The sequence below is a fragment of the Balaenoptera borealis genome (genome assembly GCF_965194805.1).
Source record: "Balaenoptera borealis genome assembly, chromosome: 3".
Lineage (NCBI taxonomy): Eukaryota > Metazoa > Chordata > Mammalia > Artiodactyla > Balaenopteridae > Balaenoptera > Balaenoptera borealis.
In genome coordinates this window covers 15,257,154-15,282,476 of record NC_138866.1, presented here as the reverse complement: position 1 = coordinate 15,282,476, position 25,323 = coordinate 15,257,154, and the positions used below count along the sequence as shown (strand labels likewise).

Genomic DNA, 25,323 nt, shown 5'->3' with positions numbered 1-25,323 from the left:
GAGGGTAAAAAGATGAAACAGAATAATGACGATAACCCAAGTGTTCTTCTAGAAACTTGGCAATTTCCTCCAAGTATCGCGTTCCTCAGGCTTTTATCATGCTTTGCCCACACAAGTGTTTCCCAGAAGATGGTGCCTACCACTGGAGATTTAGAGCTGATTTCTGGTGGTAGATGGGTGACAGGTTTGTCTCATGTGTGGGAAGCTGTGGTCAGGATCCAGGCTCAGGGACTACCTGCAAAATATAATATGCAAGTACATGTCAAGTACTGCAAACTTTTTCCATCGATTTTCTCTCAAACACTGAAAATCATGATGCTCTGTTCCGTGAACAGCCAAAGCTAATATAATATGGTGGGGCTGGGTGCCCAACCCAATTCTGCCCCAATATCTTGTGCCCCAAGTCAGGCTGCTGCAGTCTTTCCTCGGCTCCACCTACCCTCTGCTCTCACCTCTGGAATTTTTACCTTACCCCCAAACAGCCCTGCCTTTCCCCACCCTGCAGTCCTCTTTCACCGGCTAAAATATCCCAACACTGTTCTTGGCTTCCAGCCTGGGTCTCCCCATCAGTCATACTTCACCCCTCTGCTTGCTTCTTGGACTCCTCCTTCTTTCAGGCCCCAGGGCTCCTTTCTTTAGTCTCAGCCTCACTCTGCCACAAACCGCTCATGCCGCTATCCATGTAAGTACCTCAGACTCACTGCCCTGGTTCAGATTTTCCGCCCTTTGCTGAAGCTGCCGTCTTGTTTAAGGCCTTCGCAGTAACTTCCTTCTTGGTGCTTGTCCACCCTTTGGGCCCTGCTTTGACATGTCCCGTCTTCTCTACCATCCAACTCTGGGTACAGCTTTTTGTTTCTGGGGCCATGAACCATCCTAACTTTTATACCTGTTGGGGTATTCTGTTGTTATCGTCAGGTTTCCCTGTAAAATTTAAAGAGATGAGTTGGTTTAAAAAAACATTAAAAGTGGTTCTCAGATGGCAAAAGTTGTGTAAAGGTAGGAAGTGAATGGTAAGTTTGGGAAACACTGGCTTAGACTCGAAGCAGCATGTTAATTTTTATCTTTCCCTCTACTTCTCCCACAGCCCATTCTCTGCTCTGACTAGTAGAGTCATGATGAGTGAGCCTTTTGAGCCAAATTGCTCAGGTTTGATCCTTATGAGCTGCGACTTTAAGCTGGTTACTGAGCTTCCTTCTGCTTTTCATTTGTTGGATGGGAGTACGTAATTATAGAGCATCGCAGGGCTGTAAGGAGTTAAATAGGTTATATAAGAATTAAAGACTCACAGGCTGTTATTATTTTAAAACAGACCATGTCACTCCCTTCTTTAAAAAACTAAACAAATCTTTGAGAGTTTCCTCTTGCTAACAAGAAAAGGTACAGGCCCCTTTGAATTTTTCATAAAGTCATGTTTTCCTCCCAGTTCATCTCTTGCCATGTTCTCCCAAGCATCGTAAGTGTCTGTCACATCTAATTATTTGTTCCATAAACATACAGAGGTTTGTCCTCTCTCTCTATGCCTTTGCACTTGCTACCTGCTCCAAATATCATCTCCCCTCTGCTGCCCTTGGAACCTTTGACAGCCCAGATTGAATGTAACACTGAAACCTTTAGTGATTGTTCCAACAAATGTCCCCCCTGCTCTGGGTGAGATCTTTCGTACCTATCATACGAACTATAATATTATTTACGAACGCAACTGGTCTCCTGTCCAGACTATGGGCTTCTCAAAAGAAAGGACCTGTTTCTCTTTGGATCCCCAAAGCATGAATGTATTTGTTCATGGAGGGAGATAGTTTGACCTTGAGGGGATGTTTAGCTCCAGACAACGTTATAGGGAAAACAGGACAGAGATTTTCTCCTCTCTTTACACTCAGAGTGCCAATTTCCCGTAAAGAAGGGGCAATGTAGCAAATTGCTAAAATACATGAAAATTTACTCACTTTTCAAATGGTTTAAAATATAAATTAGCCTCTTCCTGAGAAGCCTTAAAAAGTTACATTTTTCCCCAGTGAAGCCAATTAGAAAAGATCAGAATAGATTTTATGGGGCAAGGTGACAATTTGCCAAGTGGATTAATTAGCTGTGTGGTTGCCAATGAATTACTTTATCCTGGGCCTTTGTTTAAAAAAGTTTGGATTAGATGATCCAAAGATTTCTCTTAGTTTTAATATACCAAAGTTAGTCTTAGCTTAATTCTTAGGGTCTTTAGAAATTATAAGTGAAATAAATTACACCTAGAAGTGGAAATTCCTCTTCACCCTTCATGTGCTAGTAGGAAAGCAGTCTGCTAACTTGATTCACATTTTGGTGATAGAATATGCCACCTAGCATGATACTTTTCCCAGAACTTTTAAAAGCAGCAGATGCAGCCAGTAATGGCATAGCCCCCAAAATCAAATCTGTATGTTTAATTCCAAGGCCAGGAAGAAGATGCTTCTGAATTGGGATTTGCCTTGAGAATTGTCCTGTACCAACATTCAAGTTTTGAGGCAAAAATGCCTAGCAGTGCTGGATGCGAGTGTTCCATACCTTCCAAGATTTTAAAACCGGTGGGTTGAGATGGGCCAAGATGGCAGAGTAGAAAGATCCTGAGCTCACCTTCTGTCATGGGCACACCAAAATTACAGCTATTTACAGAACAACCATGAAAAATACCAGAACCTACAAGAAAAGATCCACTACAACTAAAGAACAGAAAGAATCACGAGATGGGTAGGAGGGGTGGAGTTGCAATATAGTCAAGTCCCATATCCCCAGGTGGGCAACCCACAAATGGGAGAATAATTATAATTGCAGAGGTTCTCCCCAAGGAGCAAGGGGTCTGGACCCCACATCGGGCTCCCCAGCCCAGGGGTCCTGCACCAGGAAGATGAACCCCCAGAACGTTTGGCTTTGAAGGCCAGCAGGACTTACTTTCAGGAGTCCTAAAGTCTCTAATTTAGTCCTAGAGTCCTAAATAGAGACACACACAAAATCTCACATGCTCCAGGACCCAGGGAAGAAGCAGTCATTTGAACGGACTCTGGGTCAGACACACCTGCTGCTCGGGAGAGTCTCCTGAGGACTCAGACACTGAAAGCAGCCATTGTGGGGAGCTTGTTCTACCACGTGGACACTGGTGCCAGCCAGCACCATTTTGCCATCCTCCCTCTAGCTTATTAGCCTCAGGACCCAAACCTGCCCCTGCCCACCAGCCTGTAGGCACTTCAGGCCAACTAGCTGGGCAGGGACACAGCCCCACCTACCAGCAGATAGGCCGCCTTAAGATCCCCTGAGCCCATGGCTGCCCCTGGACCCGGTCCTGCCCACCAGTGGGCCCAGGACCTGGCCACACACACCAGTGTAAAGGCAGTAGACCTGGAACCCCCAGGGACCCACAGCTAGCGACCACAGGACCAAGCCCCATCCACCAGTGGGCAGGAAACAGCACCAGAATCCCTGACCCCACCCACCAGTGAGCCTGCTGTAGCCTCAGGACCAGCCTCACCCACCAGAGGGCAAACACCAGTCACAGGACAGTTATAGCCCCACAGCCTCTGGACCCAGCCCACCTACCAGCAGGCCAGCACCTGCCCTGGGGCCAGCTGAGACGTGGCCCTGCCCACTAGTAGCCCAAAACAAGCTTTGGGACACTCGAGACACCGTAGCCGGCTGTGTCAAGAAACGGCCCCACCCACCAGTGGTCAGCCGCCAGCCCTGGGACCCCTGGGCCTGCAGCCAAACCTCAGAACATGACCCTGCTTGCCAGTAGACTGGTACCAGCCCCAGGACCAGGCTCCACCTACCAGTGGGTGGGCAACTGCCCTGGAGTTTCCTGGACCCCTCTTCTGCCCACCAGTGAGCCAACAACACTAGCCCTGGGGTCCCCTGAGTTTCTGCAGCCAGCCACCTCGTGACTCAGCCTGCCAACCAGTAGCTGGAAGCCTCTACTCAGAGCAGGGCCTGGCAACCAACCAGACAAGGGTCCAACAAAGCCTATCAGACTGCCCACAGTAGTCAGTCTGCCACAACAGAATGACCCGCATGGGGGCACCTGTAGAGCATATAGATCTGGTGATGAGAGGGGAGTGCACTACTAGGAGGCATAGGACATCTCCAACAAAAGGCCACTTCTCCAAAGTCGGGAAACGTAACCAACCTACCAGATACACAAATATAAAAAGAGCAAGTTAGGCAAAATGACACAACAGAGGAACAGGTAACAAATGAAGAAAAAGATAAAACCCCAGAAGAATTAAGTGAAGTAGAGATAGGCAATCTACCTGAGAAAGAATTCAGGGTAATGATCATAAAGATGATCAAAGAACTTGGAAGAAGAATGGATGCACAGAGAAGTTAGAAGTTTTTTAAAAAGAATTAGAAAATACAAAGAACAACCAAACATAAATGAAAAATACACTTGAAGGAATCAACAGGAGACCAAATATGGTATGGAGGACTGGATCAGTGAATTGGAAGACAGAGTAGTGGAAATAACTGATGCTGACAGAAGAAAGAATGAGATGAAATGAGAACAGTTTAAGAGACCTCTGGGACAACATCAGATGCACTAAAATTCTCATTATAGAGGTCCCAGAAGGAGAAGAGAGAGAGAAAGGGGCATAGAACATATTTGAAGACATAATAGCTGAAAACTTCCCTAACCTGGGAAAGGAAACATACATTCAACTCCAGGAACCACAGAGTCCCAAACAGTATTAACCAAAAAGGAACACACCAAGGCAAATTGTAATTACAATAGCAAAAATTAAAGGTAAAGAGAATATTAAAAGCATCAAGGGAAAAGCAGCAGGTTATTCAGTACATACAAGGGAACTCCCATAAGGTTATCAGTTGACTTTTCAGCAGAAACTCTGCAGGCCAGAAGGGAGTGGCAGTGTATATTTAAAGTGATGAAAGGGGAAAACTTACAACCAAGAATATTCTACCTGGCAAGGCTCTTGTTCAGATTTGATGGAGAGATCAGAAGTTTTACAGACAAGCAAAAGCTAAATGAAATCAGCATGATCAAACCAGCTTTACAAGAGATATTAAAGGGATTTCTCTAAGCAAAAACGAAAAGGCCACAACAAGAAACATGAAAATTATGGAAGCAAAAAACTCATTGGTAAAGGCAAACATACAGTAAAGGTAGTAAATCATCTACACACAAAGCTAGTAGGAAGGTTAAAGAACAAAAGTAGTAAAATCTTCTATAGTCACAATAAGCCATTGGGGATACACAAAACAATTAAATGTAAAATATGATATCAAAAACGGTAATCATGTGGGAACGAGCATACAAATGCAGTGTTGTTAAAATGCATTTGAAATTGAGCACAGGGAGGGGGAAGGGTAAGCTGGGACAAAGTGAGAGAGTGGCATGTACATATATACACTACCAAATGTAAAACCAATAGCTAGTTGGAAGCAGCCGCATAGCACAGGGAGATCAGCTCGGTGCTTTGTGACCACCTAGAGGGGTGGGATAGGGAGGGTGGGAGGGAGGGAGACGCAAGAGGGAAGAGATATGCGGATATATGTATATGTATAGCTGATTCACTTTGTTATAAAGCAGAAACTAACACACCATTGTAAAGCAATTATACTCCAATAAAGATGTTAAAAAAAAAAAAGAAATTGAGATCAGCAACTTAAAACAATCATATGTATACATAGATTGATATATATAAACCTTATGGTAACCACAAACCAAAAATTTATAATAGATATACACCCAAAAAAGAGAAAAGAATTCAAACACAACACTAGAAATATTCAAATCACAAGAGAAGAGAACAAAAGAAGAAAGGAACAAAAAACAAACACAAAAACAACCCCAAAACAATTAACAAGATGGCAATAAAAACATATGTATCAATAATTCCTTTAAATGTCAATGGACTAAATGCTCCAATCAAAAGACATAGAGTGCCTGGATGGATACAAAAACAAGACCCATACATATGCTGCCTACAGAGACTTACTTCAAATCTAAAGACACACACAGACTGAAAGTAAGAGGATGGAAAAAGGTATTCCATGCAAATGGAAATCAAAATAAAACCAGGGTAGCAATACTTATATCAGACAAAATAGACTTTAAAACAAAGACTGTTAGAAGAGACAAAAACATTACATAACAATCAAAGGATCAATACAAGAAGAAGATATAACAATTGTAAATATATATGCACCCAACATAGGAGCACCTACATACATAAAGCAAGTATTAACAAACATAAAGGAAGAAATGGACAGTAACACAATACTAGTAGGGAACTTTAACAATCCACTTACATCAATTTTCACTTACATTGAAAATCAATAGGAAAACACTGGCCTTAACACAATAAACCAGACGGACATAATATATATATAGAACATCCCATCCAAAAGCAGCAGAATACAGGGGACTTCCCTGGTTGTCCAATGGTTAAGAATCCACCTTCCAATGCAAGGGACATAAGTTCGATCCCTGGTTGAGGAACTAAGATCCCACATGCCGCAGGACAACTAAGCCCACGCGCCACAGCTACTGAGCCCACGCACTCTAGAGCCGGCACACCAAAACTAGAGAGAAGCCCGCACACTGCAATGAAGAGACCATGCGCCACAATGAAAGGTCCCATGTGCCGCAACTAAGACCCAACACAGCCTAAATAAATAAATAAATAAATAAATAAATAAATTTTTTTTAAAAAAGCAGAATACACATTCTTTTCAAATGCACATGAAACATTCTCCAGGCTAGATCATATGCTAGGCCACAAAGCAAGCCTCAGTAAATTTAAGAAAATAGAAATCATATCAAGCATCTTTTCCAACCACAATGCTATGAGACAGGAAATCAACTACAAGAAAAAAACTGCAAAAATACAAACACATGGTGGCTAAACAATATGCTACTAAACAACCAATAGATCACTGAGGAAATCAAAAAATACCTGAAGACAAATGAAAACGAAAACACTATGATCCAAAATCTATGTGACACAGCAAAAGCAGTTCGAAGAAGAAAGTTTATAGCAACCCAAACTTACTTCAGGAAACAAAAATATCAAATAAACAACCTAACCTTACACTGAAGGAGTAAGTCCTTCAGTGTAAAAGAAAAAGAAAAGCAAACAAAATCCAAAGTTAGTAGAAGGAAAGAAATCATAAAGATCAGAGCAGAAATAAATGAAAGAGAGACTAAAAAAAATGGAGAACATCAATGAAATGAAGAGCTGGTTCTTTGAAAAGAAAAACAAAATTGATAAACCTTTAACAAAGCTCAAGAAAAAAAAAGGGAGCCCAATCAATAAAATTAGAAATGAAAAAGAAGTTAAAACTGACACCAGAGAAATACAAAGATCATAAGAGGTTACTACAAATAACTATATGCCAATAAAATGGACAAACTAGAAGAAATGAACAAATTCCTAGAAATATACAATCTCCCAAGACTGAACCAGGAACAAATAGAAAATTTGAACAGACCAATTACCAGTAATGAAATTGAATCAGTAATGAAAATAACTCTCAACAAACAGAAGTCCAGGACCAGATGGCTTCACAAGTGAATTCTACCAAACACTTAGAGAAAAGGTAACAACTATCTTTCTCAAACTATTCCCAAAAAATTGCAGAAGAAGGAATGCTTCTGAATTCATTCTATGAGGCTAGCATTACCCTGATACCAAAAAGGACAAAGATATCAGACACACACACAAAAATTACAGGCCAATATCACTGATGAACATAGATGCAAAAATCCTCAACAAAATACTGGTAAACCAAACCCAACATCACGTTAAAATGATAATACACCATGATCAAGTGAGATTTATCTCAGGGATGTATGCTGGTTCAATATCCACAAATCTATCAATGTGATACACCACATTAACATACTGAAGAATAAAAATCATATGATCATCGGGCTTCCCTGGTGGCGTAGTGGTTAAGAATCCACCTGCCAATGCAGGAGACACGGGTTCAAGCCCTGGTCTGGGAAGATCCCACATGCCACAGAGCAACTAAGCCTGGGCACCACAACTATTGAACCTGCACTCTAGAGCCCGCGAGCCCCAACTACGGAGCCTGCGTGCCACAACTACTGAAGCCCGTGCACCTAGAGCCCGTGCTCTGCAACAAGCACCACAATGAGAAGCCCGCTCACCACAACTAGAGAAAACCTGCACGCAACAACGAAGACCCAAAGCAGCCAAAAATAAATAAATAAATAAATTTATTTTTAAAAAATTATATGATCATCTTGATAGATGCAGAAAAAGCTTTTGTCAAATTCAACATCTATTTATGATTAAAAAAAAAAAACTCAACAGAGTATAAAGGGAACAACATACCTCAACCTAACAAAGACCATATATGACAAGGCCACAGCTAACATCATACCCAACAGGTATAGAAGGAACATACTGCAACATAATAAAGGCCATATAAGATAAGCACACATCTAGCATCATGCTGAATGGTGAAAAGCTGAAAGCATTTCCTCTAAGACCAAGAACAAGACAAGGATGCCCACTTTGGCCACTTTTATTCAACATAGTATTGGAAGTTCTAGCTACAGCAAACAGATTAAAAAAAAAAAAGAAAGGAATCCAAATTGGAAAGGAAGAAGTAAAATTGTCACTGTTTGCAAAGGACATGATACTACGCATAGAAAACCCTAAAGACACAACCAAAAACCTACTAGAGCTCATCAATGAACCCACTAAAGTTGTAGGATACAAAACTAATATACAGAAATCTGCTGAATTTCTATACACTAACAATGAACTATTAGAGAAATTATGGAAACAATCACAATTACAACCACATCAAAAAGAATAAAATGCCTAGCTAGGAATAAACCTACATAAAGAAGCAAAAGACCCATACTCCAAAAGCTATAAGACACTGATGAAAGAAATTGAAGACAACACAAACAGATGGAAAGATATACCGTGTTCATGGATTGGAAGAATTAATATTGTTAAAACGACCATGCTACCCAAGGCAATCTACAGATTCAATGCAATCCCTATCAAAATACCAATGGTATTTTCCACAGAACTAGAACAAATAATTTTAAAATCTGTATGGAAACACAAAAGACCATAAACAGCCCCAAAAAATCCTTAGAAAGAAGAACAGAGCTGGAGGAATCATGCTCCCTGACTTCAGACTACACTACAAAGCTAAAGTAATCAAAACAGTATGGTACTTAGGTATAAAACAAGCTACAAGGATATATTGTACAACACAGGAAATACAGCCAATATGTTATAATAAGTATAAACAGAGCATAACCTTTAAAAATTGTGAATCACTATATAGTACAACCGTAACTCATGTAATATTGTAGAGCAACTATACTTCAGAAAAAATTTTTTAACATAAACTGTATGGTACTGGCACAAAACAGATACATAGATCAATGGAACAGAATGGAGCACCCAGAAATAAACCCACACACTTATAGTCAATTAATCTACGACAAAGATGGCAACAATATATATTGGAAAAAAGACAGTCTCTTCAATAAATGGTGCTGGAAAAACTGGACAGCTACATGTGAAAGAATGAAGTTAGAACATTTTCTAATACCATATACAAAAATGAACTCAAAATGGATTAAAGACATAAATTTAAGACCCTGAACGATAAAACCCCTAGAAGAGAACATAGGCACAATATTCTTTGGCATAAATTGTAGCAATATTTTTTTGGATCTATCTCCTAAGGCAAAGGAAACAAAAGCAAAAATAAACAAATGGCACCTAATTAAACTTAAAAGCTTTTGCACAGCAAAGGAAACCACCAAGAAAACAAAAAGGCAACCTACTGAATAGGAGAAAATATTTGCCAATGACATGACTGATAAGGGGTTAATATCCAAAATATATAAATAGCTCATATAACTCAACATCAAAAAACCAAACAACTTGACTAAAAAATGGGCAGAAGACCTGAATAGACATTTCTCCAAAGAAGACATTCAGATGGCTAACAGGTACATGAAAAGATGCTCAACATCGTTTATCATCTGAGATATGCAAATCAAAACCACAATGAGATACCACTTCACATTTGTCAGAATGGCTATCATCAAAAAGACCACAAATAAGAAATGCTGGTGAGAATGTGGAGAAAAGGGAACCCTCCTACACTGTTGGTGGGAATGTAAATTGGTGCAGCCACTGTGGAAAACAGTATGGAGGGTCCTCAAAAATTAAAAACAGAACTACCATATGACCCAGCAATTCCAATGCTGGCTATGTGCTGGAAGAAAATGAAACACTAATTTGCAAAGATACAGGCACTCCAATGTTCATAGCAGCATTACTTACAATAGCCAAGTTATGGAAGAAACCTAAGTGTCCATCGACAGATGAATGGATAAAGAAGATGTGGTATATACACACAATGGAATACTACTCAGCCATAAAAAAGAATGAAAATTTCCCATCTGCAACAACATGGATGGATTTGGAGGGTTTTAGGTGCTTAGTGAAGTAAATCAGAGAAAGACCAATACTGTATAATATCACTTATATGTGGAATCAAAAAATACAACAAACTAGTGAATATAACAAAAAAGAAACAGAAACAGACATAGAGAACAAACAAGTGGTTACCAGTGGGGAGAGGGAAAGGGGAGGGGTAAAAGAGGTACAGGGGATTAAGAGGTACAAACTACTAGGTATAAAATAGATAAGCAGGGACTTCCCTGGTGGTGCAGTGGTTAAGAATCTGCCTGCCAATGCAGGGGACATGGGTTCGAGCCCTGGTCCAGGAAGATCCCACATGTCATGGAGCAACTAAGCTTGTGCACCACAACTACTGAGCCTGTGCTCTAGAGCCCGCGAGCCACAACTACTGAAGCCTGCGCACCTAGAGCCCATGCTCCACAACAAGAGAAGCCACCACAGTGAGAAGCCCACGCACCACAATGAAGAATAGCTCCTGCTCGCCACAACTAGAGAAAGCCCACGTGCAGCAACGAAGACCCAACGCAGCCAAATAAATAAATAAATTTATTTTAAAAATAAGTAAAAAAATTAAATAGATAAGCAATAAGGATATATTGTACAGCACAGAGAATATAGCCAGTATTTTCTAATAACTACAAATGGGGTATAACCTTTAAAAACTGTGAATCACTGTTGTACACCTGAAACATATGATATTGTAAGTCAAGTTTACCTCAATTTAAAAAATAAAAATTAAAAAAATATTTTAAAAAGGTGAGTTGACCTTCATTTTTCCTGCAAGGAAGTTTATACTCTTTTATTAGTTTTCTATTGCTGCTCTAACAAGTTTCACAAACTTAGTGGCTTGAAATAAAAACCCCGTATTTACCAACTTACAGTTCTGGAAGCCAGAAGTCATAAAATCAAGATGTTGCCAGGGCTGCATTCTTCTTGGAGGCTCTAGGGGAGAATGTTTCTTACCTTTTCCAGTTTTTAGAGGCTGCCTGCATTTCTTCACTTGTGGCCCCTTCCTCCATCATCAAGCCCAGCCGTTTGGCATCCTTAAATCTCTCTCACCTCTGCTTCTGTCATCACATCTCTGCTCAATGTGACCCTCCTGCCTCCCTTGTAGAAAGACCCTGTGGTTACTCTGGGCCCACATGGATAATCCAGGACAATCTCATCTCAAGAACCTTGATTTAACCACATCTGCAGAGTCCCTTTTGCCATGTAAGATAACATTCACAACTTCATGGGAATAGAACATGGACACCTTCGGGGGCCCATCAGTCTACCACAATTGTAAATATCATTAACGTAATAAAAATTGCCTAAATAAAACTTAGTGCCTATTAATTGTAGCCTGGCTATGTAATGAATCCCAAGTTGTGGTCTATATTGAACATCTACGGCTTTTTAATAACTAAAGCAGTAGTTTTCCCACTTTAATGTACATCAGAAACATCTGGAGACCTTGTTAAGGCAGATCTGGGTCCCATGCCCATAGCTTCTGATTCAGAATTTTCAGACCTGGGATGTACTTCAAGAATCTGCATTTTAACAAGTTTCCAATGCTGCTGGTCCAGAAACAACCCCACTAATAAATGAAGTGGACATTCAACTAATAACAGTAATTTCCACTACAGGGATGATGGTGTGAGGAGCTCTGTCAACCTGCTGGGAAGTACATAAATATTTATTCTTCAAATATATTAATTGTTCCACAAATGTCCTGATTAATGAAGTTGGCTGTTTTGATAAGATGCATTCTAACTCATAAGTGATTGATGATGGTGGAGATGTGTGATGACAGACTGACAACTACTAAAAGAAACATCTATTGTCTGGAACATAATTTAAAATAACCCACAGGGGAAATGGGGCTAATTATATGCCTCTTTGTGATCAGATCTAAAATTATAAAACAAAACAAACAAACAAACAAAAAAAGCTTTAAGTGAACTATTCACACACAAATCATATCTTGCTTCAATATTTATTTTTATGGCAAAAATAGACTATAATATATTCATTTCACATATATTACATTCATTCAAACTTTTTTGCCCATTAAATGTACACACTTTTACAAACCAATGACAGTTTAGAAGATTTAAGCTCTTCTGATTATACATTTTTACATTATTGATCATCATACAGTAGCACATAAAATTGCTTTTTAAACTAGAAAATACTAGACAACTATGTATACAACCTGATTTCAAAAAGGTAGAATTCCCAGTGCATTGTTTGAATTATAGGGCAACTTTCTGAGGAAATGTATTTCATAAAAATTTTCTCCAAATTTTTAAGTTTCTTAGGACTACTAAGTCACATTAACTACTGTTGGAATTTTTATTTAAATAGACTTGTTATCTAGATATTCATTTTTAAACTATGCTTTGCTAGATTTACTATGGGTAGGGCTTGGATTGCTTCAGTTTTTAACAAAGAAATATACAACAAATTTATGTTCTGTTGCAGTGTAATTCTTCATCTGAACTAAATAGCATCATTAGAATTCAAAATATCTCCCTCTTTTAAGCACAATAGAGTGAAACATTAAAGTGTTTTTATAGGAAAATATTTCACAGTTGCATGATAAAGACTAACTTTTATATTTTAATGTAGAAAATTACTCGAGAATACAGTAAAAACCAAAAATATATTCTAATGGCCCAATGCCAATCTTTTGAGTAAGCTTTACTGTGCAACCAAGTTTTTTTAAGGCTTAATATTTCTAAAAATGTTTTTATTTTTCTCCGTATTTTCAATGTGTTGTTTAGAAATTGAATACACTGATAACTGTGTAATAGCTCAATTCTACAACAAGAAATTAAGCTGCTTACTTTTAATATAGAAATGAAAAAGAATCTAATATGGAGAGTCTAAACTGATACTAACAGAAAATCTTCAAAAACATTAAAAATCATCCCTGTACAATAACTACTTCAACTCCTCTATTGGGTCACAAAACCAAACTATGCAAATAAAACCTGCTAGAGCACTACCAATCTAAAAGTTGTCACAAATTATAGCATTTTTTTCCTTCTGTTTTTTTATTTCACCTTTTTGTTTTGTGGGCTTAGGATTTTGTATTACTTTTAATTTTGTTTTTATTAAATCTGTCTGGAAATAAGTTTGTCACCTCTGGAGAATTATTTACTTTTTATCAGGTTATTTGTTAGACTGAACCAGTGTGGTATTATTCCAGTAAAACTACAAAACCATTAGATCCTTTTAGGACACTTAACTCTAAGATTAAATTGCATTTCAATAAATATTACTATAAAGTAAGTAACAAAAGATTTGTCTCTTTCAATGGTCCATTCATTTCATGTGATTTCTAATAAATTTCTGGAAAAAAATGTTTGGACAGTCTCAGCATTTATGATAGCAGTCTGACCTGCGATACTTGCACTCTTATGAAAAATGAGTAACTGAACTTATATTTCCCATTTACTTGTTCAGTTTCCCTCAGCTGATAAATGAGCAGGTGGAAGTGCAAAGCCAGTTACCATTAAATCTGTACTAGTCTCATCAACCTACCCCCAAAAATGAGGATCGACAGATTCATGTTCCGGCTAACCCAGATAATCCAACCTTCTGAATTTCTTTGGTAGCACAGACCTGCTCCTAAGAGTGAATACTGTACATCTTTTCTTCACCAAGCTTTTAGAGCGTGAATTTAAACTACACAGGCGCACTTAAAATGTCAGTAGTGACAACCAAAATAAAGTACTGGTCTTTATGCACAGTTTAAAAACCCCCTACCAGTTCAGTTTAAAATTGCAGATTTATTACACTGGAATCATGTACTGCTATAGGCAGTATGGGTACCCTACATTATAGATTCAAAGCCAAAGCATCTTCAAGATTTTAAATGGTCCTTTTACATGACACACCACAGTCATATTTAATGGAAGGAATAATGATCAAAATATCTACCTAATAAGTAATTTTCAAAAATTTGGAACAGTATGTTAGCCAAACTGTTAGTTCTACAGGTAGTTCAAACAATTACTCCTTTCTTATCACTCATTTATACTTATTTATAATATTAAAGGATAATTTAAAATAAGTATATGGTTACTACCTCTTTCTTAACCCAGCAACATATTAGACAAAGTTCAGGTTTACTCTAGTTTTGTTAAAACTAAGTATTTTAATTTAAACATTTTGGAAATATGATGTGCAGCCAGGCCCTAATCATATACATGTGACCTAGAGACACTCTTTACATGGGAATATTTGCCTTGGAACTGCTGCTTCCTCAGCTGGGTGCTGCAGACCTTATACTTCCTTCTTGATCCAGGCCCATCTTCTACTTCCCATTTCAGGCCAGTGACAATCCAAAGGTAGATACGTAAGCGGAAACAGGAAAGGTACGGGGAGGTATTGCCAACTCATCCTCCTTCACCCCACCCCGCCTCACAGGCGGGCTCAGAGGCAGCAGCTCTGCTCATCTTCATCATGTATCCCATGCTGTTCCTTACTCTTCCTGTGCCACTCAGGTTTCTGGGGCAAATGATGGGACATGAACGTTATGTGGAATTCTTTCATGGAACACTGATCAATCTGACTCCAGTTGCTTGCTGAGGCCCTGTCCTCACTGCCCGGCAGACCCAGAGAGAATGCGTTGTGCTCTCACCAGCAGGGTGCGGCAGGGAGGAAAGCTGCTGTGTATTCTTCTTAGAGTACGGATGACGGGGAGGTGGCCACCACTGTCTACCTTTCAGAGCCCCTGTGGGTGAAATAAGCTTTGGGGGGGCAAACCAAGAAAGTTGATACCCACTTATAGCAATATTTCCCCTTGTAAACAATACTCTCAATAATTTAACATATATCTGACCTTTTAGAGCATTAATTCTTATTTGGGAACTACCTGAACTATATAGAAAACTATGCCACTTTAACAACCCAAGGACCCCTTCAAATGTGTTCTGAAATCCTCTATGCACCCACCCCTAACACATGCAAACCTTAAACAACCAGACTTTCTGATTTTTCCTCATTTTTTATAAGTAATTATAGCTACTTAGGGTAAATGGAGCCCTTATCTCAGGAATTTGAAAAACTCATGTTCTTTTGAGAATTGTTTTCCCAGGCAAATTCCTAAAGTATCTAGTCCTCTATTTTTGAAATGTCTATCCCTCAGTTCAAAAATAGAGCCCCCTCCAATTTAGATTATTTTAACAAACTTTAAACTGGAAAGAGATGGTTTAGCTTATTCCACATGAAATCCTGATGGAAAGCAAATTCCCTAAATTTACATCTAAAAGAATTCCTTTAAAATATCTGATTTTTTAAATGATTTATAATAAACAGTAATTCTTTATATTTTAATACATGTAAAGTTTCATATTATGTATAATATGGACATTTATATTTTCTTAATATTGTGAACATTAACTTATCAACCCATTTGAAATGATGTCTCTTCTCATGATGAAAGCTTCACAAAAAAGTTGGCCATGTCATGCTGTCATCACTCCGTCCTACACTCCTCCTCTGGGTTTCTGCCTAGACCTTGGTCTTTCTGGGCATTTCTAAGGAAGCACAGCTTCTGTTTTAATCCTGCCAAAATGTTTTTTAAAGGCTAAATTCTAGGGTTTTCTGAATGTTTCACAGTAGATGTTCCAGAAGCATATATGTAATAATGATGGCAATTAACATTTCAAATGATACTGTAAAATGAATACTTCCTGTGTTCAAAATTACCAACTAGAGTATTTTATCAAAAGAGTCCACTAATCAGGAAAACTGATGCCAGAGGTGCCAACAATGATCAGTGGAAAACACTGGTTTATAACCTACTTTTTGTGAAAATGTATATTTTGGTAATTTTGATATGAAATTAAGAATATCAACGAACTAAAAGACACTAAAATACGGAAGCACTGTGTAAATTTGGCAGACAGAATATCCTCAGCTCAGACGTGGTGAGCCTACGGAAACCTCAGTGTTCTACAGTTTGCTCTTGAACATCACATTACTTCAAAGTCTAGTAATGTAGATTTATTTTTATTCAGAAATACTTTCATATTCACTGACTGTTAATTAAAAGTTTAAAAATTCAAAAGGGACACAAAAAATTACATGGGTCTTAGAAGCTACGTCAAACATGCGAGTTTTAAGAGTGACGTTTATACAGTGTAATCTAGCCCTCATAAGTAATTTTCTTATAATCAAATTATTACAACAGGAACACAAACATACCATATATTACTCTTTAGATTTTGTTTTACAGTATGTTCTTGTCAATGGGACACTTCAAAATGTTTAAACCTGACAGAAAAGCATTTTTTAAAAAACGTACCATGGAAGAAAAAAAGCATCAGAAACACTCCTGTCCTCTACATGGTGTGGAGATGGGAAATATTACAATAAAAAACTCTTATTCCATTCTCCTGGGGAGCTCTTCCTGAATATTTGCACTTGGGTCTATTGTTCTTTAAACAATTTTAGATTTAAAATCAGTTCTTTGTTCCCAAGTGAGAAACATGCCCACTTTCAATATTCATTTTCATTAATATCGTCTGAATTTTCCTCTCAAGTGGTTGGTTTCTGGGTCAGAGTTCGGCAGATATACACACTGTATAAAGGAAATCCTGCCTTACAGCTAACAACACACACTTAGCGGTGACAATAATGAGTTAAACTGCTTTAGGAGTTAACACGGGAATCAGAACTATCCCTAGGATATTGTAATTTGGGGAAATAATCCTGGATTTGACATTTCAGAAGCTCTATGTTTTGGAGACGCATCCTCAAGAAGGAAGAAAGAGACGGCTCCTCAGCTAAACGGACCAGTTCGTCCTTCCTTACCTCCTCAGCTCCCACTGCGACCAGGCCCCTGGGATGGGCCTAAATGGGATTGGGGGGAGCGGAGCTAAAGTTGACCTCAGGTGTGAAGTGAGAGGATTAAGGAGCCAAAGTTCCGGTACATCTTGAACACCACAGTCATCTCTGGGGGCCCCGCAAGTCCGGGCTGCGGTTTTGGGAGATGAGGTAAGACTATTACTAACACTTCCCTTCTTTCAACCAAAAGAAAATAAAGCTTCTTCAAGGCTTCTTTTAATCATAATATAAACCTGATTTGTTAAAAAAAGAAGAGAGGTACAGGTGGAAGAACAGAGCGAGTCACTGCCAGTGATGGGCCCTGAACTTCCTGGGGACACCTTCCTCGGGGGGTCAGCCCCCAGACTCTTCCCAAGCCCCCCACTCTCCATCCCAGCATCTCAGTCTGAGTATAGATAACACTGCATTTTTTGTAAAGACAAAGGCAGCTTGAATTTACCATCTTGCATTTACACTGCACTTACTCTTGTCCTAGTCATCCTACATACTCTTATTCCTGATCTCTTCCAAAACACTTTCAATATGTCCGTTGTTACTGCTTCACCTATAAAGCAACACATATATTAAAAACTCAGATTTATTGTTTTCAACAAAAAAAAGTGCTTAAAACCATCTTATGCAACTGTTTTTCACTTCATTTTCAACCAATAAAATCAAACTCATTTGGGTTTGTGAATAATACTGAAAAAAAAAATAGTGAATCTGATTATTTTCATACGTTTTAAATAATGTGCCTTCATTCCCAACTTTAACTTACATTAACTGACTCATCTCAGTACCTTAATGAGCTGAACTCTTGTTTGGAAAATACAGAAGGTACAAATATATAGAATTTTTAGGATAAAAAACTTTCTGAATATTAAAATGTTTTCTATGTTTCAAAATAACACTTTTAGATTCTTCTTGTAGTTTGGGGTTTGGTAACTACATTGTTAAGTACCCAAGATTTTTTAAAAATAACAAAAGATAATAACGTAGTTTTAAATACAAAGTTATATAGGAACTACTCACATCTGTGGATCATCCCCATGGAAAGTTCAGTTTCTTAATAAGAAAACCCCAAATATTTTAGTCATAACAGAAAATTCCATTATCAAAAACTAGTTTAAGATAGAAACCTATACGCCTTAGTGATTGCCAGAATTGCCCAGCGTAGCTTCAGCGAAATAGAGAATTATCTAGAAAATACAATCTCCAAATGTGTGCAAGTACTGCAAATCGGACAGATCGGAGCAGGGCAACGCCCTCAGAACCAAGTCCTTCCTCTTCGGCATCTTTCCCAGGTTAAACCCCCTCTTCAGCCTTGTGCTCTGCATACTTCCTTCCATGTGCCATCATTCAGCCCGTCACTTACGTCCTGATGTAGCGCTCCGCGTGCATCGAGTGGAGTAGAGAGCATGAGTTCCGCAAGCACTATTTTTTTCCGCTGTAAACGCTTCACATGATCGGGTCCCCGTAGGAAGTTGTGGGAGCTTATATGAGCCTTGAGCTTTTCAGGAACTGAATGAGAACTCGGTATACGAACGTGTACTGGCAGAGCGTCTGCACCATCATCATTCTCTGTTGCCTCAGCATGTCCAGCACCCGTGGGATGTCCAGCACCTAGATTGAGAGAAGCAGTGATGAAGTAACGCACACCCTGGGCGGGGAGCGAGCGTCCTGGCAGAAATCTGGCTTCAAGCAGACAGGCTCTTTTCTACCTTAGCATCTTCAATAGGGAATCCCCGAGGACATTTGTTCAGAAAGAGCTGTCAGGTCACTAGGTCCCTCTCTTCCCTGGCCTTGTGCCCAGCCCACCTCTTCCCTCATCAGCAGAGGAAATAAGCACCTCGTTGTGTTCCAGGCAGGCAATCATGATCTCTGACAAAATAACGACGCCAGTCCGTCCCACGCCGGCACTGCAGTGGACCAGTAACGGAGGGTTGGGGCTTTTTGGTTCACTTGTACTATTTGTATGGCGTCGGACAGACTGGATCTCTTCAAGGTATGCTGTGAAATATCAATGAAACAGAAAAATACAAAGGGATTAAGGCCTATCAAATTGACAATTTTCAGATCATCTCCACTGATTGAGAAAACTCCAGATACAGAGCACCAGGTGCCAATTAACCAACCCCAACTATTAACTGACAGTGTGATCTTGGGCAAGTCCCCTGACTCCTCCTGGGCTTCCGTTTTCTCATCTACAAAATGAAAAGGAGAAACTCTCTAGGAGTCAGTAATGGCATTCTACTCATTACCAAATTATGCTTTAAAACCTCTTCTGTTAAGCCTCCCCTAAACACTTGAAATTTTCATTTTAAAAACGAGCCCACAGCTTACATGGGACAACATAAAGGAAATAAAGGAAATGTTTCAGGAACTTAAGTCTTCCTCTCTGTGGTGGATTTAACAGCTCTGGCAAAGGCCGTGTTGGGAATGAAGATACTTACATAAAAACCCCTTGAGGTCCTCTGGACAGCCATGCTCAGGCCAGTCTGTGTACTGGAGATGCCACACCGTCCTCTCCTGTCCCGTGAGAAGGTGCTTCATCTTCAAGCCCGTGGTGGCGTAGCAGCCAGAGTCTGTGCGGAACCGGGTGGTGACCTTAAACCTTCCATAGGTGACAGTGTTGTGCCTGGAACCAAGGCGTGGCCAATACCTAAAGCTCTTCTCCCTTCCACCCTCCTGTTAGAGACAAGTGCAGTTAAAACACAAGAGCCAGCAAAGGATGCCCCTCACAGACAGTATGTCTGAAACTCAGAACTGCAACCTTACCCTGCCCTTTTCTCTAAAAGTCAAGATTACACATGATCAACATTAACTGTTTTTCTGAGGCTGAGAAAATCAATTAAGGGAAATGAGTACTTACCTCTTCTGCTGTCACCATTGCTATGATTGCAATTCCCTGTTCCCACACCATCTGCCAAAAGTCCTGACAGGTATTTTGTAATGGTCCCTGAGTGGCAATATAATCCCATTCAATTCCACTGACAGAGACCTGAAATTAGAAAAGGTTTCAAAAAACATTAATATGTATGTGTATAATACATGTGTATACATTTGTTCATGGTAATATGGAAAAAGCAAACTGAAATATTCAGCAGAATAATGAAAGACTTGTATCTTATTCTTTTTCCTTATTAGTGCCATTTCCATTACTGATATCTTTATAAACATATGTGCTCTGAATTCACGTAATACCTATGTGACCTAGGGCAATTTCCTTAAGCTCTCCAAATCTCAATTTTCATCTACACAATAAAGATACTCCCTACCCTCATGTTGTCGGGATTAAGCAAGCCAATATGTATGGTGCCCTGCACGTGACAGGTCCTTAATAAACGACTGTTATTGCTGCTGTTAGGTTCCTCTCATAAAAATAATATCAACGTCATCACAGCCCAAATTTCAAACACAATTTTCCCTCGTGAAGTACTACACACACTGGATCAAGTACTAGCAATTAAGTCAAAACCTAAGTTAAACATCAAATTTCTAGGGGAAAAAAGTCTTCCTACATAAGGAGTTCACCTCTGAACTTCTGAGTCAGGATTACCCTCTATACTAAATTTCCACTTAGGATTTAACCTCTTTGAAAACAGTCTAATATAATAATTACAGGATTTGTAGTCAGGAAATCTGGGTTAAATCTCGGCTCCCCCACTGCTGAGTGACAGCCAGAACCGCTTTCTGAGTGCCCCGAGTGTAAACCCTGGGCCACGCACCCTTCCACTCATGCCCCCATTTAAGGCTGCAGCCTGAGTCACACCCCCATCCTCCCTCTGGGCCCGTGGTGGGGGGCACCGGGCACCACAGCGAACAAGAACCAGGGAGGAAGGATCTGATGGGGAGCATAATGGGGAGAGGTCAGCACTTCCTTATTCAGAGATAAGTACAACGAGGTCCCACACTGCTAAGTGGTCGATCCATGAATTCTGAAGTCAGACTCTTTCCACTGTTCTTCGGGCTGTCTCTGAAGATTCTGAAATACCACCACAGAACCACAATGTTATTCAACCCTCATCCACCCAGTCACGGGAGACTGGCTAAGCTATTCCAAAGAGATGCTCAGTTTTTAAATAACTTATGTCCATGTTTAAAAAGCTTGTGCACAAATTCCCAAAGACCATCAAGGGTACTGGCTTTCACAGGCAGACTGCTGGGCCTCTAGAAAGTCTTAAGTGTGAAACGGCTCTCATCAAACATCACTTGCAAACTAAATAAAATGTGGGAAAGAAGGAAAATAACACCTGCCCATAGACACTTACTCATTCACTCACTATAAGGAAATTTCTTCTTCCCAAAACAACGAACTGACTCTCCAGCCAGCATGGAGAAGACAGAGCATCTGGCTTTTTTCACCTTCCTGTTGTGAATCATCACTTTTTCCATTTTAATGGGTATAACGTTACCCCAGTTAAATGGCATTATACTGTTTCCAGGGAAAAAGCAGCACTGCTTAAGAACAAAATGATGTTTAAAAATGATTAAAAGGGGGACCTCCCTGGTGGTGCAGTGGTTAAGAATCTGCCTGCCAATGCAGGGGACATGGGTTTGATCCCTGGTCCAGGAAGATCCCATATGCTGTGGAGCAACTAAGCCCATGTGCCACAACTACTGAGCCTGTGCTCTAGAGCCCACGTGCCACAACTACTGTAGCCCGCACGCCTAGAGCCTTTGCTCCGCAACAAGAGAAGCCACCGCAGTGAGAAGCCCGCGCACCGCAACGAAGAGTAGCCCCTGCTCGCCGCAACTAGAGAAAAGCCTGCGCGCAGCAACGAGGACCCAACACAGCCAAAAATAAATTAATTAATTTAAAAAAATTGTTCTTATAAAATATTTAATGGCTACAAAAGAAAATAAATGATTAAGAGGGACTTCCCTGGTGGTCCAGTGGTAAAGAATCCGCCTTCCAATGCAGGGGACGCGGGCTTGATCCCTGGTCGGGGAACTAAGATCCCACATGCTGCGGGACAACTAAGCCCACGCGCCACAACTACAGAGCCCACACGCCCTGGAGCTTGCGCGCCACAACTAGAGAAGAGAAAACCCGCACGCCACAACTAGAGAGAAGCCCACGCGCCGCAATGAAGAGCCGGTGCACCACAACAAAAGATCCCACATGCCTCAGTGAAGATCCCTCGTGCCGCAACTAAGACCCGACGTGGCCTAAAAAATAAAAATAAATAAATTAATAAATTTAAAACTGGGAGAATGTTAGAAAGGCTGGAGGCACGGAAGTACTTAAACTTTTAACAATCTTAAAAAAAAAAAAAAAAAATGACTAAGAGGGTATGCAAAGAGTACAGATGGCACCACCATAAGGAAAGCTTTGGTAAACACCAGACACTTCTTTTACATAAAAATGCATGTAGGTATGTGATTAGGAAAAACTAGCAATTCAGCTGCTCTTGAGAGAATTTATGAGCTATAAAGAGGTCTTCAGATTTAGAAGCACAAAGTTCTCAAGTCAGACAAATGAGTGGTCCCGGGGTCCTGGTAACAATGCTGGGCGCAGAGGGATTCAACACATGGAGGGAGCAAACACTGCGTGTCCAGCCTTGGTGTATGGATTTCCCAACTTATAGTACAGTTTGTCCCAACGGTTCAAAACTAGGATGTTTTTAGAAAATAGACATGAATACAATTCTTACCATTCTCGTAATTTAACTGGAAACTTCACATCCTGTATATCACTCTAAACATTCCCCTCACCTTGATATGTGACGCGTTGATGTAACCGGTATTGTTTTCTTTGGTTGGGACCAGTTCCACTCTGGCATCGTCATAGGGAAGAACATCTTGGAACCGATTTCTTTCTGCATTTTCAGGGAGTCGTGCTGTTGAGCACTCCCCATCAACTAGCCGTTTTTTAAGAATTCTTTCATATTCTGTGAATACCATTCCTTGTTCTAACCGCTGTTCCAGAATTTTACACTGAAAAATAGAAAGTGAGGAATAATATGAATACAGTCCCATGCCACAGCTGCATTTTGACCGTACACTTGAAATCTTGTTTTCTGCTTCAAGTCCAGTGTTATCTAATATTGAAAATTCTAGATGAAACCAAAGTTAAATTTAACAAGTCAAAACAACAAAAGAACAAATGAAATAATCTTATTGGTGAGAAACATGATGCAAAGTTCTGTGTAAACTTGGCCTAAAGCAATTCATTGAATTCATCTTCTCTAAATCTATAGTCAATTATGTGACCCCCCCTAAGAATGGAAAATTCTCCTGGAGAACAGTAAATCCTAAAGTAGGATAATCAATTCCAACCTCTATGAACAAATGCTTCAATTTTATAATATATATAAAAAACGGAAAACATTATTGGAAACTATCTCCAGGATCCAGTTGTAAGCAAATTAATTTTTGCTTAGCATAATTCATGCCTGTCTAATTCTGATATAATAGGACCTCATAGCAAATGCATCTCAGTCACAAAGTTTTGAAAAATTCAGTAACCGTTCACTGTTAAGTTTTCGATGTAATGAAAGCAGTCGGTACCTTTTTTCCTTCCTATGTGTACTCATATGCATTTGCACATTTCCTCTAACTTCATGGCCAGGAGAAGGTAAAGAACAGTATTCAGAAACCAACAGACAAAAATCAACATTTAGGCTGAAATTACCTATTAAGACATTAGCTATAAATTTGCCCCAGTTTTGAAGGCCAGATGACAAAATTCCTAACACTCATTTATAATTATCAAATGTGTTAGAAAATTCAGTAAAATCTCCAGAAGGCAGTTCTGCAGCACTGTATCCGCTGTTCCAGGGCAGGCGTGCAGACCTGTGGTCTGGTACGTACCCTCTCATCATTCGTGGCTCTGGCAGGCACCTCCCTTCCTTCATCAGGCAGAGGCAGTCGAGACAGGGAGAGTCCATTTAGGGCAGCCAGTTTGAGAGGACCAATTTTTTTTGCATCTACTCGGCTCTTTTTCATTCCCTACAAAAATATTTATATGTATATATCAAATATACACAAATACAATCCCTTTGAAAAGAGATTTCAATGGACTGAAGACAGTTAACAGAGGGAGGGTTCTCCTAAACCAACAACCACAGGAGAGCTTACACTCCACACACACACACACACACACACACGTTTGTTTCACAAAGATTAGGAGGAAGACATTCCTTTTAAGGCCAAAGCCCTGACAAGTCTTCCAGATATAAGGTTTTGAAATGCAACTGGTTTCAGGGTTCTGTTGTAATGAAAGGTGAGGCTCCAAGCAGACAGCATTCCTTCACAGGACTCCTGAATATCAAACCGTGACACACACAAAAATCAGCTGCAATCCACAAAGAGGGTTTTAAATGTAGTCACCTCATTGCAATAAGCTTTTATACATTTAAAAAAAATACAAATTCATTCTTTTTCAGTGTCTTCTCTGGTGGCTCTATTGTATTCTACATTCTGTTGCAGACTTGTGTGACCTGGGTTAGCTCACCACACCTCTGGTAAATACAGTTAGAACCACCACATTTTTAAATGAGGAGAACGTCAGGGCTGAAATCTCCATCATTATACCAAGAGAGGGCATAGACTGAATTCTGTCTCCTGAAAACTGGTGTTTCCTAAAGTTATTATTAAAGCCAATGATTTTGCTCTCTGAGGCAAACGAGCCCAAGAATGCCAAGTCTTCTTCAATAGTCTACACCTCCTTGGAAGCCACAGTAATTATCACGACTGTAGCCCTAATTTGACAGAAATGGTTTTCTCAGTTCTCTCATAAATGAAATCAACAGCTCTCTTCTGTCTCATAAATGAAATCAACTTTACTGCAGCTCTGTCAGCCTTGGACAGAGAGAGAGGGAGGCTACACAGACTAAAAAGTTCCTGCTTAGGCTAAAATGTCATGATTCTCATGCGTGCAGAAAACAGTGGTGTGCAGAAAGCAGGTAAATGTTTAACAATGGACTTTGTGGCGGGGGAGTGGGAACAGTTCGGATGTGTGAAGCTTGCCAGGTTCCACGGTACAAATACTTGCATCACAGCTAACTTTAATCTGCCAGTGTAACATCAACGG

At 39.8% G+C, this 25,323-nt stretch overlaps 1 protein-coding gene across 3 annotated transcripts in view; it reads right to left on the bottom strand.

Annotated features, from left to right (window-relative positions):
* Nucleotides 1–12,425: 12,425 nt before the first annotated feature.
* Nucleotides 12,426–25,323, bottom strand: part of PTPN21 (protein tyrosine phosphatase non-receptor type 21) — a 67,257-nt gene continuing 54,359 nt past the window's right edge. Inside the window, exons 14-20 of one of the 3 annotated variants that reach the window (XR_014242215.1) lie at nt 24,102–24,239; nt 23,004–23,225; nt 20,158–20,286; nt 19,739–19,973; nt 19,135–19,295; nt 18,661–18,908; nt 12,426–14,963 (exon numbers count right to left, since the gene is read on the bottom strand). Coding sequence is in view for 1 of the 3 variants with exons in the window: in XM_082383659.1 (XP_082239785.1) it covers nt 18,780–18,908; nt 19,135–19,295; nt 19,739–19,973; nt 20,158–20,286; nt 23,004–23,225; nt 24,102–24,239 (1,014 nt within the window). In the remaining 2 variants the exon portion in view is untranslated. Of the gene's footprint in view, nt 14,964–15,772; nt 18,909–19,134; nt 19,296–19,738; nt 19,974–20,157; nt 20,287–23,003; nt 23,226–24,101; nt 24,240–25,323 lie in introns of those variants that run through there. The other 2 variants (XR_014242216.1, XM_082383659.1) reach the window with 2 other exon arrangements.